We start from the raw sequence: 19,533 nt of genomic DNA, 5'->3' as shown, positions 1-19,533 counted from the left end.
TTTTCTTCCTCATCATTATCATCTTCTAGACTCACGACGCCATCTAAAGTTTGATGAATGATATCATAGTCACTTAATGCATCATCCACAAGCAATTCATCTATATCATCGTGGCTGAAGGTATTAAAACAATCTCCGCCAATTTCATGTGCCAAATTAATTATTTCATACGATAGTGTCGATGTTTGAATTGTTGCATTGCTTGTTACACATCCTGGCCAAACCTTTTTCCAACAGACATTTAAAGTTCTTGATTTTATTTGAGCGGAAGCAGATGCAACATGAATCAAACAATCAAAACTAGAAAATTGCTTCCACACATATTTTACTGTTTAGGGCTTATTTTCTAGTTTATTCACGATGGGTTTGTAATTTGCCTTTATGTAATATTTTTAAAATGTTGCAATTACGCCTTGATCAATGGCTGAATAAGGCTTATGTTGTATTGGGCGGAAGAAATACTATTTGAACAATTAGATGTTCTAAGTAAGGTTGATCTGCTGCATTGTCAATAATTAATAAAACATTAAAATCGATAGATTTTTCCTTCGTATAGGCTTCTACTTCTGGCACAAAGCAATTATTGAAGCATTCTGTAAAAATAGCTGTTGTCACCCAGACTTTTTAGCCATCCAATTCACGGCAGTTGTTTTAAATCTTTGTCTTTTAAAGCACCTGGTCTAAGAGATTTTTATTTATTAAGAGCGGTTTCAACATCCGATCTCCTGATGCATTGCTACAAAGTAATAATGTTAATCGATCTTTACTTGCTTTATGTCCACTTGCAGTTTTTTTATCCTTTGCGATGTAAGTACGGTTAGGCATTTTTTTCTAATACATACAGTCCCGTTTCATCAGCGTTAAATATTTGATCGGCACATTAGTCACCATCCTCAATAGTTTTCGCTAACTCCTGTGGAAATATTTTGGCTGCTGCTTCATTTGCTGAAGCACTCTCTCCTGTAATCTTGATATTATGAAGTGCATTTCTTTTTATAAACCCTCTTAGCCATCCTTTGCTAGCTGAAACTTCTTTAGCAGCTTGAGGATTGGAAGTTGGTGGCTCTGACTGTTTCATTAACTCATAAAACTGAAGAGCTTTTTCCTGGATTAAATAACCACTTACAGGAATTCTCCTTTGAATTAGTTCCTCAATCCAAATTGTGATGGCTCTTTTTATTATTTCTAATCATACATCCCTTGAGTAAGATAAAAATTTCGAGCTTAATTTTGTACCAGAAATTATAGATTTTCTTATAGCGACTTCATTCTTCTTAACCCCCCAAAACCTGACCCCCTTAAAACTTATTCAAAAATGTTTTTCTTTTCAATTTGGCAATAAAATGGATTAAGATACAATAAACTTCAGGCATTTTTGTTTCAAATATACCTAGGTGGTCGTAAATAGCTGTCTAAATATTCATACGCTAGGCTTTCACAACACCATGTTTTTATTAGAAATTATACAATAATAGAAACGAAACTAATGAACTAATGAACGTTTACAAAGAAAACTTAAAATTATAAACAAAATAAATTTATCTCAAGTGGTACAATTTAAAACAGTTAATGTGAAGTCCAACATTCCATTTGCTGCAAATAAAAGTAACGCATTTATGGCATCTTGCACAACGTCTCTGTGTTTGATTTTTGATCGGCCAATGATTCAGTCTGTCATATCGAACTTCATCAAGGACATTTGAGGTTCTTTGAGGTGTAGGAGTACGAAGATCATTCATTTCTTCAAGTAACAGCAAGGAATTGAAATAATTATCTAGGAAAATTTCACTTCCTTCAGGAACATATCCTAAAGCCATCCTTTTTGTAACAGAACTGCCTAAAGGTATATTAGTATCTCTTTGGCTTTTCCCCTCATATAGTTCAAACTTAACGCAGTATCCATTAGTAGGAGTATTTAAACACCAAAACTTAAACTCAAATCGAATGGGCTTTCCCCTAATGAATTGTTTGAAATGATGACGACCGTAATAGGGTTCCATCGCCTCATCCAGAGACCATACAGTAGGTAACGGGTTTGCATACAATTGAAACTTTGATGACATATGCTTCAAAACGGGTCTTACTTTTCTGCATTTATCCTGTGGATCAGTTTCGTTGTTATCACTAAAATGAAGGTATTTAAAAATAACCAGAAACCTATCCGGGGACATAGCATTTGACACAGCCGGGTTGTAGGTGTCAGCCGATTTCTCCTAATACATTCTTCGATTTGGAAGTTTCACATATCCAGAAAGCAACAAAATAGCCAAAAATTTATAGAACTCTTCAGGAGCAATTGTAAAAGATTCATTTCCATTTTTGTACTTCGCATATTTTTGGGACTCTTCGCAAATTTGTTGAACAAATTCCAATGGCCAGAAAAGCTTAAAAAAATCAATTGGGCGACCTCCTGACTCGATCATATCATTTATGATTTGAGGTCGATTTTGAATTTGATTTTTTGTTTTTAAATTAAAATCCTCTGGCAACTCTTCTACAAAATGCAAGGGTTTCCACGAACGTCTTGTTTTTTCGACTTTCAATTTTTTAGGCTTAGGTACCTATGCTAATCCTGTTCTCATTTTTGAAGTAGAGAGGGTCCCAAATTCAATTCCATCCTTTCACGGTCGTGTGTAATTATTTCCACCTGAGAGCACTCTGCTAGTAGACCAGGGCCCAATTAATTTACGCTATTAGTATTCACCAAATTTTCTTCCTCTGGAACTTCATCGGTATCCGTGTCTCCGTCGTTTTCAGGGGGAAACAATGTAATGTCTATTAATTGTGCACCGGCAAGTTCATCGTCACTATTGGACTCTTCCAGACACGCTATTAGCTCTTCGGTAGTGAGTGGTCTCCTAAAAAAAAAACAAATATAAAATTACAATGCCTAACTAAACTAATGGTCATAAAATCCTAACGTATGAATTTTCATACGCTTAATTTTTGAATACCCTCGGTAACACAAATTAATTCTGTATACCACTAAATATAAACAGTAGTGTAATATAACCTCTAAATGAAAAAATAAACAAAGAATCTGACTAAAAACATAACAACTTAGCAATATTTTTGTATAAAGACTTACCTCCTCTCCCACTTTTGACGGAATTTAGTTGTCACGTCAGTTTGATTTGATTTAGAAGCCAAATTTTTAACTAAATACACCAATTAACCGGTAAAATATAAACACCACACGTTGTTTAATTGATATTTGACACAATAAACAGAAACCAGCGCCGTCTTTTCGCTGTAAAGTTAAACAAAAATGGTATGTTTTGCGTATGGATATTTAGACGGTAGGTTTTGAAGGGTTAATCACTCTCAAAATTGATTCGCCTAAATTAAAATGTTTTTCAATTGACGTAGATTCCTCACCCTTTCCTAAGCGATCTAAAATTGCAATTTTCGTTTCCAACGAAATTGATTGTATTTTATGTTTTTTTTTCTCCTTTGGGCCAAAAAAAATCTTAAAAGAAAAAGCAATAGCGATCTAAAATTGCAATTTACGACAGAGAAAACTGGCCCAAAGCAGTACCTGCATCTTTTCTAATGGTCCGGGTTTATTGACCACGTGACCTTCTCATTGGTCATTTCGTTTATGTGGTAAAAAATTTTACCCATTAGAAAGAGATGCAGGGACTGCTTTGTGTCAGTTTTCTCTGTCGCACTGGAGAAACGACGCTGTATTGCAACGCTCAGAATATTTGTATTATATATCTATGTATTGAACCTAACCTAACCTAAGAAAAATCTCAATCTTATATAAATTTACTCTCCAGCTGCAAATAAAACTGATGACTTAATTGTGAGATTATACGAAGATGTGGATACAGTTCTCAAGTCAATAAAAAACCTGAGATAACACTCATCATGGGTGACTCCATCGAATTAGATTCTAACTCGATGGGTGACTCTAATAATAGTAGAAAATAGTAAATGAGGATTCGGATTAGATATGAGAAATTAGAGAGGAGACAGACTAATCGAATTCAGTCAAAACTAAAATGTTGCTGTGAATAATAGGTACAAGTAGAGTCTTAACATTGTTCTTCTAATAATTTGTCTTTTAGTTATCTTATTTTATTTTGTATATCCCTATGGCTGTCATCTTGTGGATAAAGTTATTTCTTGCATTTACTTTAGCTATCTCGGTAGTCTTTAGATTTGTCTTCAGGTGGTTAGCTTTATAATACTTAGACAACTATTCTAAATAAAAAGAGTAAAATACAAAATACTGCCTTAAGGTAAACAGTTCTTTAAGTTCCTTCGTCTACTCTTCTTTTCTTGTAGTAATATACATAAAATCTTGTTCTGCAACATACTTTTTATTATATCTAAGGTGGAAGTAATAAGTGAGGTGCTATATCTTGCCAAAGATGTCTAAAGTGCTTTCGTCCAAATGCGTACACTAATAAAGAAGTAAACTAGTATTTGATTATGTTAAAATCAATTGAAAAGTGACATTTAAAACTAATAGGGAACAATCTTAAAATTAAATCACAGAATCTTAAACACAACTCTAAAATTTAAATTATTATGTGTTTTTTGCATCTAATTTCTCGCAACTTATATCACTCATGAGTGTAAGTAAAGTTGCCAAACAACTCAACTTTAATTATTATCTTGCGAATTTAAAATTCAATAATTCAATTGTCTATTTATAATGAGACAATAATTATTTTATTAGTTTAATACTATTTAGCCTGCTTTAATAGAATAAAAATTATATATTATTTCGTTAATTTTTACCGCACCTCATATTACGCCTTCTGTCAATTCCTAAATGTCATGAACAACTGTCATTTTTGTTTGTATAAAAAAATCAAAGCAAAGGGTGTTTTTAATCACACTTAAATGAATAATTTTGTAATTTATTTCTATAATATTCACTTTTTATAACATATTGTTAAGTTAATTACTGAATATATAGGTAAATATTGTTAAAATATCCACCTTAGACATTGTTAACTACGTAAACATAAGGTTTTCTAGATAAAATAGGTGAATCATAACTATTTAGAAAAAATGTCTAGTACAAGTGTTGAAAATATAGGCGCAGATTTTCAAGTAAGCATATAAAACAGCAACAATTTAGTTCATTTCTTACCGTTGTTAACAAATTTTTGTCTTAGGAATATGACGGATCAGGTAATATGTGTTTGGAGTTGGCATTAGAAGGTGAACGTCTCTGTAAGGCAGGAGATTGTAAAGCAGGAGTGGCTTTTTTCCAAGCTGCTATTCAAGCTGGTACAGACGATTTGAGAACCCTTAGTGCCATTTACAGTCAGCTGGGAAATGCTTATTTTTATTTGGGGGATTATGGAAAGGCAATGCAGTATCATAAACATGACCTAACTTTAGCAAGGTTTGATTCTTTTATTAATAAGAGTAAAGTTCAGTACTAATGTTGTATTTTCCAGTTAATGACAATCTACTCAGTTTTCTTTTGCTGATTAGTTAAAAAGTTCTCTTATTAGCTGGTTTTATAATTATAATAACTTATGATGCCTATGGTATGTTATAAGCCTCTGTGTAGAATTAGGTTTGGAATATACCAGGGGACATTCTAGGAATTTTCCTCTTAATATTTTGAATTACATAGCTACTTTGTATTCTACATTGTGTAGAGCAAGAACGAACATGAAATTGGGAGTGATAAACTCAGGATAAGATTAAAGAAAATTTTTGTGCAAGAATTAAGTATATTTTTGAAGTATTTATGGAAGCTATAAAATTTAGTGTATAAACACAAAAATATTCTAAGAAAAAGTTATGGGAAAATATACATATTTCTATAAAAGATAATAGGCCTGATTTTGGTTTAAGAAATTGTTTTTAATATTTATTGTTTTATATAAATGAAATCTAGTTCTTCGTATCAGTTTTTTTTTATTATTTGCAATGCAAATTCACAATCTATTTCACACTAATATTCAAGTAATTAGTATACCTATACATAGATGGTATTTTAATAGGATTGTACCAACTACTAGTTTGTTTTCTATGTATTTTCTATGTATTTTAAACATATTCTTTTTTTTTGTTTAATATAAATTTATTTATAATATTAGTACATTATAGTACAACAATTTTCCAAGTTAAAAAAGAAGGTACTTTGTGGTGTTCACCCTTATAACTGGATGGTCTGTTGGCAAACAACCAAAAAGATTTAGTTAGTTTATGATTTTCCCTAGGCTCAACCTCGAGCTATTGTTCATTTTATCGTTTTTTTTTTTTTCAAATTTTAGAAGTAATAAAACACAAATTTTTGAAAATTTTTTTTTTAAATTTGGCTAATTTGATGTAAAATTAATTATAACAACAGAATGGATAAAATGCGACCTAGTAATTTATTTATAAAAGAAGTTTGCAAAATTTGAGAAGGATCAATCAAATAGTTTCTGAGATATAATCCCACTAGCTTAAAAAAATAATTCTGAGCAAGATGCATTTAAAAAAAAGCTTATTTTTTATGTTTACACAGTATCATCTATTCCAGGCCCATGTAGTGATGTGCTTCCTGCTAAAATATCTAGAGCATATTTTTGCTCCTGGTTTTGATGAACTCTGCCTTTTTTTTGTTGCATCTGCAGCCATTTTATCCGCTCTAGTAATTTGATTGTTATCTGCCATGAGTGCATAATTATGAGTACTTGATACTTTACTTATTCCAATTTCTATGTGAGTGCTCACTCACCTGACCTCACTCACCAAGCTCACTCACCTCACTCACTTTTGGTTAGAAATAATATGAGAGAAGCAATATTAAAAAAAAACAGCGAAAATTTGAGGTAGTCAGGATTATCAAAAGGATATACAAGAAACCTACGCCAAACAAGATAGTACTACTATGAGTAACATACAACAAAAGTTCTTGAAAATGACAAACACTATAAAGGAAACAACGTTGAAGAACATACCAAGAACAAAAAGATTTAGAAAAAAGCACTGGTTCGATGACGAATGTAGAACAGAGTTAAAAAAAGATCACATTTGAGATTAAAAAGTTTACGATCGCAAAAACAAGACGACCTAGAAAGGTATGCTGAACAACGAAAAAAAGTAAAGAAAATCCTAAGGGAGCTGAAACGAAAGTATATGGATGCTAAAGTAAAGCGTATTGAAGAAAATTACAATAAAAATGAAATAAAAATTTTTACAAAGAGGTAAAATACATTAAAACTGGGTATCAGGGAAGAACGATTAATGTAAAAGATAAACAAGGAAACCTGATAATAGATGAAGACCAAATATGTGAAAGGTGGAAAGAATATTTCGAAGAGATGCTAAATGACGGAGTGACTACTGAAGAAAATTATAACGTTCCTAAACCTCAAATAGTAATAGAAGAAATATCAAAGCCCACAAGAGAAGAAATTGAAGAAATAATAAAAGATATGAAAAATCAAAAAGGTCCCGGGGAGAGCGGTATTGTGGCAGAGAACTTAACACTTAAACTTAACTTAAAATATAGAAGTATAAAACTATACTAGAGATAGAACTGAATGTGCAAACTATAGAGAAATATCCTTATTAGAGGTAATATATTAAGTGCTCGTAATACTAATTAAAAAACGATTAGAAATATATGTAGAGAAGAATCTAGGAGAATACCAGAGAGGATTTAGGAAAGGAAGATCAACAGCCGATCAAATTTTTATGCTAAAACAAATCCTGATCAATTGTTATGAATACAACATTTCAGCACAAGTACTTTTCATTGATTACAAAGCCGCCTACGATACAATAGACAGAACCAAATTAATAGAAACGCTAAAAGAATTCCAAGTGCCAGAAAAAATAGTAAGATTGGTAAAGATGACAATTAGATAAACCATTTGTGCTGTAAAATGCAATGGTACAGAAGAATTCGAAGTGAAAAAAGATGTTCGCCAAGAAGACCCGTTGTCTGTATTACTATTCAATATAGTTCTAGAAAAAATTGTAAGAATTAGTGGGATAAATAGGTCCGGCACTATTTTATACAAGGAGCACCAATGCTTAGCCTACGCTGATGATGTGATTCTCATTGCAAGAAATTGAAAAGAACTGGCAAATATAGCAAAAAGACTGATTCGGGAAAGCTGTAAAATGGGACTGAAGGTTAATATTAATAAATCAAAGTATATGGAAATCTCGAGCAAAAAGGGGATCCTTTAAATTGGATGTGGAGGATGGATCAGGTGTAGAATTCGAGAAGGTGGATGAATATATGTACTTAGGTAGTCTTATTGATCAGACATGTAAGGAAGAAACTGAAATCAACCTGAGACTGACCAAGAGCAACAGGTGTGCTGGAGCCATGAGCAAAAAATTAAGGCCAAAGACCAAAAGTGTGGAAAAGTAATAGAGGGAGAATGGAGAAGACGAACTAATGCAGAAGTGTACCATTTGTATGCTAACCCTACAATAACAAAAGTGGTGAAGAAACGTAGACTAGAATGGCTCAGACATCTATAAAGAATGCAAGGTTATAGACTAGTCAAGAATATTGCTTGGAGAGTACCTGAGGGTAAAAAAAGAGAGGAAGACCAAGAAAGGGATGGAGAGATATAGTGATGGAAGATGTCAGAGAGATGGGAATCAGAGATTGGAAGCTGATAGCTAAAAACAGAAAACGATGGAAATTATCCATCCAGCAATGGGCCTAAAAGGCCTGTGAACGCTGTACATGCATACATACATAGTTTTGTTATTTACATTAACCTGAGGTGTTCTCTTTGTTTGGTAAATCTGATTTGGACTGATTTGTTGGTATTGACATTATTCTTCCATTTCTGTAGCTATCTAAAAATAATATCCAGATAGTATTGTAATTTTAGAGATGCTCTAGTGAGACCAACACCTGTATTGAGTGCATATGTAGCTGTTATAATAGCGTCAGTTTGTGGAAGGTCTACAGTAAATAATATGTATAAGAAAGGGCAAAGTATGCTACTTTGAGGGACATCTGTTTCTATAGATTTGTAATCTGATGAATTTTATCATCTATTGTCAGTAGTAACATCCCTAGGACATTGATAACAGACGAGATAATTTCATGACAATCGAAAGCTCGTTCCTTGGTAACAGCACGAAGCCGAAGGCTGAGTGCTGTTACCAAGCAACGAGCTTGAAAAATTTGTCATGGAATTATGAGGCATTCATCAATGTCCGAGGGATATTCGGCGGATAATTTTTCGAAAAAAAAAAATCATAACTCAACATAACGAACCATTTATTTATTAAAAGTACAGTTAGTGAAAGTACAATTATTAAAATTTAAGTTAACATTAGATTCGTTGCTGTTCTCTACTATAGAAGATCTATTACCACGCATAATATTTATAATCTTGTTGTGGTGTTCTTGATCGAGATTCAAGTATGGTTTTACAGAATTCTGATTGCCATGACCAGTAATTTTTAGCAATTGTTGTTCTTCTACACCACTTTTTGCTAATTCGCTAACAGCAGTTGATCTATTCGAGTGTTTTGTTATCTTTTTCTCCTTTACATTCAAGCCAATTGCTTCAGCAGAAGATTTAGTCCATACATTCATTGTATTTCTTCCAACAGGTACATTATCGTACCATTTGTCAGTTTCATTTTTCCAGTGTCGATTTGGTTTTCAGAACAGTCGTGGTGAGGTAATATTGTCGCCTCGTTTTGATATCAGTTTATGAAAAAGATGTACAGGGCATCTTTGTGTCTCACTATTGATAACCAACCATTTACTACTTGCACAGCTTTTAGAACCACCTTGGCACGTTTTACTGAATACCGGATTGTATTCAATGCGATTTGTTGGAGTGTCATCGTTATTTTTCTCGATTTGAAAAAAATCCACCAGACAAGCAACTGCCTCTCCTCCTCGCCACGCTAATTCTACAGCAGCAATATGGTAAAATTTACGCATAAGACCTTCAGGGGTATCTTCATCCCAAAGCAATATTATTTTGTTAATTTCAGACCAATTTAACGAAACTGAACTGGCCTTACGTTTACATGGATCTGCTTGTAGTTTCTTCCTGATTGCATCTCGGGCTGGTTTAAACACTATATTGTTAAACGAGTCAATCATAATATTATAGTCATTATAGTACTTTTCTTGCAATAGTTTGCACGAAACGTTCCACATTGTCTTCACCGTTGCCTCTTTGAATTCGTCCCCGTTTTTCTTTCTCATATTGACGGCCCAATCTTTTAGTATCAACGCCAATTCTTCTAAGCTTCTATGTTCATATTCTCGTCCGCAGCAAAATTCCATGAATATTCCCCAAATATATTTGTGACTGTAGGTTGTATTTCTGGGAATTTTTTCTTTGATTAGCGCATTTATACTTTGAACATTCTCATTGCCGAAACGTGACATTTTGAAATTTATTTGGATGAAGTTGTCAAACTCGATCGTGTTGTCATAGGGATTGAAAATTGCACTGAATGCAATTATCAGTCTAATGTTGACATGATTGGGTGAAATTGTTCCACATGACACAAAATGGCGAAATTTGAATGGTTGTTAGAACAGTCGAAAAATTATCATTTGTAAGTATCTATCATTTAAATTTGATTTCAGGATAATGTCAAATTGATCAGGTAGGAATGTTTTAAGTTTATAAAGCAGTCCATTGTGCAACACTCTATAAAATGCTTGTTGAACATCTAAAGACAACAAAGTATGATATTCTTTTCATTTTAAACTAGTTTTAATCTTATTAATTATAGGAAGACACTTATGTATTGTTAAATGTTCATTTATAAATCCAAATTAATGATTCCAAATGGATTAGTGTCAAGTTCTTAAAAATATTACCTACTACTAAATCTTGTTGCTAGACTTCTGCTAGTTTTACAATTTTATTGAATGTAGTTTTTCTGCGAGTTTTTACAGTAGGCGACAATCAGTAAGGAGCATTTAAGATGTCTTCATTGTCTTAATCATTTTATTATTTATCAATGATGCCAGAAACATCATCAATTACTCATGTTCTATCAGGTTTTCTTATTCATTTCATTTTTTTATTGTTTGCTTATAATTTCAGAGAATAATTGTGTAATATATGAGTGAAAGTCCTTGTGTTTTACCAGTTGTAGAACTCTAGTGAGTCTGTGGGTTAATCTGTTTAGGATTATTTTTGTCTAACGGATTTTGACTAACGGATCTAGATTCGCCCAGATCTTTTTTTTTTATTTTTTGCCTAACGTAGGAATATATGACTCTTTTTATTTATTCTTCTGAATTTAATTAAAAATTTCTTTTTTAAATTTGATTCTTGACTGGATTGTAAGTACAGCACTTAAAAATATTTCGCCTCTGCTACCCAAAAATAACACGATATTACTTATGACTCAAAAATTACATCTCATTATCTCAAGAATCTAAAAAAACTACTAGACTGATTATGGATCGGTATTAGGGTAACATTTAATTTTCAAATTGATATGAACAAATTTTTTGTATTAGTTTTTGCACCCTTCAAACCCAAAAAGTCATGAACTGACAATAAAACTTAATCTCAAGTTTTCTTTTTAGCACAGTGTCTTAAAAAACTACCTATTTGCACTATAAAGTTATTGTATATTTCTATTACTTACCATATTCTTCTTATCTTTCTATTTCCTGTTTCTTCTATTTGAAGGACCATGGGAGATAAACTAGGAGAAGCCAAATCTTCTGGTAACTTAGGTAATACCTTGAAAGTGATGGGTAGATTTGACGAAGCTGTTGTATGCTGCAAGAGACACCTGGAACTATCAAGGGAACTAGGTGACAAACTAAGTGAAGGCAGAGCTTTGTACAATTTAGGAAATGTGTATCATGCGAAAGGAAAGCATATAGGTAGAGTTGGGAATAAGGATCCCGGTGATTTTCCTGAAGATGTCAAAGGATGTTTACTCCAAGCTGTAACATACTACGAGTAAGTTTTTCACGCTCTACATATCCTTTATCTATGAGATATGATCTTATGCATATCATTATCAAACCATATTAACACAGAAATTTTTCTTCTGATGAAAAATTCCTTAAAGTTTACACACTTTTAGGTAGTTTGTCATCATATCGGAAATATAATATGTAATTGGATAATGCTTTATTTCATTAAACATATAAATTACAGTGAAAAGTCCTGGATAAATTAAAATATAACTAATAAAAAAATTATGTTTTCATAGTATGTTTCATAAAAAATAAAAAAAAAATATCAAGTGTATATGTTATCTAACAAAATTACTCTGATTACTACTAATTTATTCTGCATCCTGACTCTGAATTAATACCATGTCGGTTATGCATGTAGATAGTCTATTATTATAGTTTTTATACGAGGTGCTCCATTTAAAACCGTCCACTTAAAATATCCTTTACAAAAGAATATTTTATAGGAAACCTCGAAACACGCCGATTTTTCTTTCAACTGGGGCATATTTTGGTTGAAAATTGATCCAGGTCAACAGTCTACTGAAATTTTTTTGTTCGTCTGTACAATAAATGTAAAAAACCTGTTGAATGTGTTGGAGAAATAGGTTGAAAAAGATTTGAAATAATAAATCAACTGGGTCTGTGTTTATTGTTGAGTACTATCTGTTAAATCATAGGACATACATTGGGAACTGCATGGGCTGCGCTATAGTGTCATAAAGAGATTATTTCAAACAACTAGTGCTATACTAGTAGTAAAAGAAATAACTAATACCGTAGAACAAAACACAAGCCTAAAAGTTTTAAAGCGAAAGACTGGAATGAGGAATATTTATAAGTTAAAAAATAAACTAAGACGTATCATATATGAAAAACAAGAGATCCTGAAAATCATTTAAGAGTGCTATAGAGCATTATATAGTCGAGATGGTTCCATTTCAGAGGTAGAAATCCCAAATTTAAACCCTTAACCTCACCCAACACATTGAAGATGGTTTTGTACGGAAAGAAATTACAGGGTTAGTGTTCATAGACCTAACTACCGCCTATGACACATTTAGTCATCAACGGCTGCTGGCAAAACTGTATAAAACTACAAAGGATTTCTGATTCACGAGGTTGGTGAAATGTCTTCTCCAGAACAGACGCGTTTAAATAACACTCACGTCCAGGAACAGGCCGTGGAGGAACCAAAAAATGGTTTCCCAAGAATGGACAAATGTTCTAGAAGACTTATTACTATACTTTGATGAAAACAATTTGAAACCTAATCCCACAAAAACGCAGTTGTGTGCTTTTCACAATACATACAAACTAATATTTTTTTTTGCTTGAAATTTTGGTAGATGTAATTTAACATGGATGACACGTGTCATCCATGTCTGGCATCTAATCAGAAAAATTCTTACTCAAAATAACGACATCTATCGGAGGCTACATTAATGTCAAACCATCCTCATATATACGTACGTCATTTTATATACGTAAATAATTGCAGAGAGAATCTAACATTAATGCAAGATCTAGGCGACATTGCGGCGCAAGGGCGCGCATGTGGAAATTTGGGCAATACGTTTTATCTACTAGGCGATTTCGCCCAGGCGATTAGGTACCACGAAGAACGATTGTCGATAGCTAGACAATTCGGAGACAAAGCTGCCGAGAGAAGAGCACATAGCAACTTGGGAAATTCGCATATATTCATGGGACAATTCGAAGAAGCTGCTCACCACTACAAGTAAGAGTTTCTGTGTTTTTTACTATTAGTAATTATTTTTCTTTTCAGTAATCAGTAGAGAATAAGAGCTGAGATCAAATATTAAAGTATTTAATCGTATTCCTTACTATTTACTTATTTTGTTGTCATTTTAAAAGAATATATTTTGTTTAGGAGAACACTTTCCTTGGCCCAGGAACTTTGCGACCAAGCCATCGAAGCTCAAGCGTGCTACAGCTTAGGAAACACTTATACTTTGTTAAGAAACTACGATGCTGCGATAGAATATCATCTGAGACATCTCCTGATCGCTCAGAATTTATCAGACAAAGTTGGAGAGGGTAGAGCGTGTTGGTCTCTCGGTAACGCTTATGCGTCATTAGGAAATCACGATAAAGCCCTTAGTTTTGCCAAGAAACATCTAGAAATAAGTAAAGAGGTAAGTTTTTAAAGATTTATCTATTATAAGAGAACTCTTGATATAAATTAAAAACTGTTAAATAAAAAAAATACAGCATACTTCAATTGTTGTGATTATCTGCAAATTTTACAGATATAAATATATTTAGAAGTTCATGTACAGCAAACATCTTAAAGGTTTTTCATTTTTTTATAGGGGTAAAATTGCAATTTTTTGGGGAAAAATTAACGATAAGTAATATGTCCGCCATTTTCATGGCTCATTATTTAGCCCCTAAAAACTCTAAATCCAAAAGGGCGGACAGCTGGGTTGCTACAGAGAGCCATAAAAGGGGTCAAATGTACCACTTGCCTGCGCATTTTAGGTCTTGGTAACAATTTTCAAACTGATTTTATTATGATATTTTTATACCGATTGATTTGAAAATTTGTATGCTCACTTCTGTTACTATTCTGAAAAGCGTCAAGTAGAGTTTTCCTCAAAATTTTCCAAAAAAATTTCCGTAAATGAAAATTTTCATAATTTTTAGAGGTAAAATCTAATTTGTAGAATCCTTTCGATTTTCTGTCAGTTAGACCATGATTTTTTTCCAAAAATTTTCAAACGATTTTTCCGATAAGAAAAAAAAATTTAGAAAAACTTTTCTAATACATTTGATAAAACTCTACGTCATCGTCTGAATATTTTATAGAATATTTTGTAGTTTTAAAATGATATTATAATGTTTTTTTTTTTCAAACTAAAGTCATATTTACCCCGCCACCCCTTATGTATCCACTCTCGCGTCCGCCCTTTGGGATTTCGTCTAGTTATACCAAGATCTTACTCTGGGCAAATTTTCAACCATATTATCGATCTTTAATTTTTCGGAAAAAAATGACAACTTCATCCCTGTATAGCCACCCCCTGTACGACGAGGGGCGTCCGCCTGTAAGGCAAAAGTCTTAACCCAGTTACAATGAATATATTCCAATAGAGAAATGTCATATTAATGATCAGTTCAAAATTTCGGCTGTATCTCTCCGACTATTAGGCAAGCTCCTCTTCCTCTTAACTTTATCTAAGCAGTCAGATGGATATTTTGAGCGGTGTTGCCAATCTCATTCCTCTAGATGTTTTTCAAATAAGGTGTTAACCATAAAATATTTACAGGAAAGAAAGGAAATAACTACAAACCATTAAGTTTATTTTTGTTATTAGTCTGTTGTAGTAGATTGGTAAATACAATGAAAAATATAGGCAAATATCCGATTTATTTAAAGATACGAAGAAGATATAACTCTCAAAAAGATCCGCAAATCGGATTATTACACGGCGATTGGCAACATTGACTTTGGGCGGCGCTATAGACTATGGTGCGTCCTAAAAGGAAACAGATAGTTGAACGATATTTTATACAATGTCTATCACCGGGTATGGATTTATTTTTGTCCAAGTTTTATATTTTTCCACTATTTCAAATGCAGTTCAAACAGACATATATTAAATTGTATGTTCCGTTTTAAATTCGTTCAATCTGTATGTATTTGCAGTGTTGCCATATCTCAAAAGTTATTTAGCATACTTCGTAAAACTGTTAAACTTCTGTTTTCCACGATATATCTAGTAATAATCTGTAGTAATATTAATTAATCGGTTAGAATTTTCTACAAAATATGATTTGGTACTTCATTTAGTAATACATATTATTTCTAGTTGATAAAATTGTATGTCTCTTGGTACATTAAAATCGTTAAAAAATTACCAAACTTTAATTGTATGGCATCTTTCAAACTTTAAATTGAACAAAACCAAGTACAGTTACAGACGAACCTATCAGTTTATGATTAACTTTTTTCTAGTTGGGCGATTCGATGGGCGAAGCTACTGCAAAAATGAACATCGCTGATCTGAAAAAGATACTGGATATACCCGAAAGTCCCAGCGACGATTCGGACATGACGAAGTCAGACAGCTCTAACAATGTAGGTCATTCGCAATTACATAGGGTGAGACGTGAAAGCATGGAACAGCTTAGCCTGATTAAGGTAGCGGCTTTGCCTGAATTATTTTTCTTTTTTTACATTTTCTTTCATTGTTTGCACATCATTACGCGGTGCACTGTTAATGTTTTTGTTTGTTTTTAAACGTTGCGATGAGTTTTTTACTGTTGAACAAGTACCCAAGCTATTTAAGAAGTTGTGTATTAACCTTTAACTACGGGCGCCCAACTATGAATCTCAAATACGGGCGCGGTGTACTCTATACACCAGTTACAAATAGCTACAGAAACAAAATTTCTTTAATAATTAGAACTATATTAAATTGCACAATTTGTGTTTAATCAATAATTAGTTATTATATAATAAAAAATAAAACTAAAAAATAATTCAAAATGGTAAACCAGTGAGAAAAAAGGAAAACAGTAATTTATTACATATTGAAACACCAAACTAAAAAAATATGCGAAAATTTTTAAATTTTTAACTAGGTAGAAAAATAAACACATACGAATCTTTATTCACTTCCGTCTTCTTCCTGGTTATTTGAGTTAATACACTCAGGACAAATAATGGTGGAATCTTCTTTGCAAACCATTCTGCTGCATGTCTGACACGAAATGGTTGTCACTCTAATTTTACTCCTTCGGCAGCAATAACACCTTCCTCGTATTTTTGCTGGTGGTTCTTCTTCTTCTTGTTCCACTACAGTAGCTTTATATTTCTTCGGGAATAGATTTAAATCTAAGGGCAAACTCTGTATTTCAGCTCGTTCTGAAAGGTGTGGTCTCAACAAAGATAAAGATAATTCCTTTAAAAATATCCTTCTATATTTTTGAGGATTGTTTATATTTGCAGCACTATACAGGATTTGGCTGTTAATTCCTGCGATGTTTAGGAGCTGAAAAAATATAACCATCGGCCACCTTTGCGTTCTCCTTGATACCGAGTATGTACCGCATATTTTATCTACTGTGTCGACACCTCCTTTGTGAGAATTATAATCTAAAATTATATTTGGCTTTGTTTTCTCCGGATCTACTGCAGAATCATTATGCATGGTTGATATCAAAGGCACAGCTTTATTTTTTGCTGGGACATATGACACTATAGTTACCTCTTTTTGAAATCCGAAAAGGGATGATCCAACTTCTCTTTCTTTATGTGGTAGGAACTCCAACGGCAGCTTCCGTTTATTTTTGTTTAGTGTGCCAACCATTGTTACTTTATCTTTCAAAAGATCATTGGCCAATGAGTAACTTGTGTACCAATTATCACATGTCAAGTTCCGGTTTTTCCCTTTCCAGTCTTGAAGTAAACGATGTGCAATATTAGCAGGTTTATTTGATTTGTTGTAAGGTCCTTGTGGCTGATTACCACAATACACCTCTAAATTTGTAACATGAAATGTCTGGGCATCACACAATACAAATACTTTTAACCCATACTTTGCAGGTTTGGACGGGATATATTGAATAAAACTGCATCTACCTCTGAAAGGTATTAACATTTCGTCAATTGTTACTTCTTCTCCTAAACAGTAGTTATTGTTGCAGTTCTCCACAAAACGATCCAGTGTAACTAGAATAGCAGCAAGCTTATCAGTTTCCTTGCGCATCCCTCTACTATTTTTGTCATTAAATTTTAGAGCAGCAAGCAAAAATGAAAATCGACCAGCACTCATGCACGCTCTAAATATTTCTGAGCCGGTTCCGTCTTTAGTCCACAATTCAAAAAAATGTGTATGATTTTGCTTTTTAGTTTCTGCAAGAAGTAGTAGTCCGATAAATGCCATAATTTCTGTTATTGTGTCTTTAGTCCGTCTCGGCCGGTTATACTTTATTCGCATATTTGCAATTTTCAAGTTTGTACACTCAACTATATTTTCAATAATGTCGTCACTAAAAATTTTTTCGAAAGCACTTCTCTCATTGGTAATATCTCTAGCACTCAGCTTTGGTCCAAGAAGTATTTTTACAATATTTTTGCTGGAAGTTTTGCTACATTTGCTCACCACTGAATATTTATACCACTTTGTTTGTTTATCTTTCGCTATAAAATACTCATCTTCATCGCTTTCTAAACTCTCACTATCGCTCTCGTTATGAGAATCAGAAGACTCTTTATCATTTAGTTCTATCTCCGACTCAGTGTTATAATCGTTGTCTTCCGTAATTTCTTCCTCTTCTTCTAACGAACTAGCATCCCCTTCTCCCCTAACTTCTTCCTCAGGTTCTTCGAACAATGCTTCAGCCACAGCTCTAAGCTCATCTTGTGTGAGACTTTTAGGGTTTCTAACACGCACTCGATCCCTATAAAAAATATTTCTCCTAAGTTTACATTTCACATTTTTGTATAAAAGGTACAATGTAACATTTACTACACAGAAAATAACTCGTTTGCAGGTAATTTAAAGTTTAACATTCGTTAAATTTACTTACATAACTATGTGCGTGGTGTACTGAAGACACCGTTCGGGAACTCACTTTGATATTTTTAATCACAACTCAACTATTCGATCAAAAATCACGTATCGACTGTAACAGACAATGGTTGATACTATACTGATAGGTTACGTCGAGCGCCGTAAACGCAGAAAATAGTTTTAAGAAACGACAACCAACTTAACACGCATGGTGTACTGTGTACACCATAGCCCGTAGTTAAAGGTTAAACGTAATTAAGAAGTTAAAAAAGTGATATGTAATGTACGTTTGATTTACTAAGTACCAATTTTGGAAATGTGGCGTTTACTTCTCGTCATAGTCTCCTTTTAGCTTGCTACACTTGGCCCAGCGATGCTTCAACCTCTTTAATCCGTCTGAAAAATACATTTTCTCTATGTAGGCCTCCGTGGCGGCGAAGTTAAGAAAGAAAAAGAAGTCGCACGGGGATAAATATGGTGAATAAGGTGGATGGAGCAGCAGTTTGTAGCCCAACGGATGTGTGAGCCGGTGCGTTTTCGTGGCGGAGAAGCACTTTCTTCGCTTGCAGCAACTGTAGTATCGATAACTTCTTGGTGTTCCGAGTATTCGTCTGTCTTCATTTTTAATTCTTTTCAGTATGGACTTTGGTGCCTTTCTTTTATTTCCCACAAACAACTATAATTCTTTTGCATTAGACGACTAAAATAATGGGTAATTGTTCGACAGTGTGCATAAATTATAGCATTTTCCATATTTTTATTAAATTTGGACCCTATTTTAAGTAGATATATTATTTACAGAGCAATTAGTAGATACTTTTAAATTTTTTCTTTAGATTTTTTTTTTAATTAACGATTTCACGATAAATTAATGGTGTCTTCGGAGAAAACATTCGTAAAATGCTACAATTTAAGATGATATATTTATATGTGTTCATTGATAGCATGGTTGTGAAAGTGCATTATGACTTTCATGTTTTTGTGAGCATGTTGTTACAAATTTAGCTTGGATTCATTTTTTTTTAATTACTGACTACTGGCTTATCATTTCAGAATTTATTTCTAATTGTAGTACTTTACTTGTTGGAT

General features: G+C 33.0%; 1 protein-coding gene across 2 annotated transcripts in view; it reads left to right on the top strand.

Moving 5' to 3' along the window:
- The first annotated feature begins 4,825 nt into the window (after positions 1-4,825).
- Positions 4,826-19,533, top strand: part of LOC140431192 (G-protein-signaling modulator 2-like) — a 29,200-nt gene continuing 14,492 nt past the window's right edge. The window contains exons 1-6 of one of the 2 annotated variants that reach the window (XM_072519115.1): positions 4,826-5,070; positions 5,136-5,368; positions 11,622-11,900; positions 13,401-13,640; positions 13,794-14,058; positions 15,882-16,004. In XM_072519115.1, coding sequence (XP_072375216.1) covers positions 5,029-5,070; positions 5,136-5,368; positions 11,622-11,900; positions 13,401-13,640; positions 13,794-14,058; positions 15,882-16,004 — 1,182 coding nt within the window. In that variant the 5' untranslated portion in view covers positions 4,826-5,028. Of the gene's footprint in view, positions 5,071-5,135; positions 5,369-11,621; positions 11,901-13,400; positions 13,641-13,793; positions 14,059-15,881; positions 16,068-19,533 lie in introns of both variants that reach the window. The other variant, XM_072519114.1, reaches the window with a different exon arrangement.

Source organism: Diabrotica undecimpunctata, unplaced genomic scaffold (assembly GCF_040954645.1).
Source record: "Diabrotica undecimpunctata isolate CICGRU unplaced genomic scaffold, icDiaUnde3 ctg00000593.1, whole genome shotgun sequence".
Lineage (NCBI taxonomy): Eukaryota > Metazoa > Arthropoda > Insecta > Coleoptera > Chrysomelidae > Diabrotica > Diabrotica undecimpunctata.
This window is presented reverse-complemented; position numbering and strand designations above follow the sequence as displayed.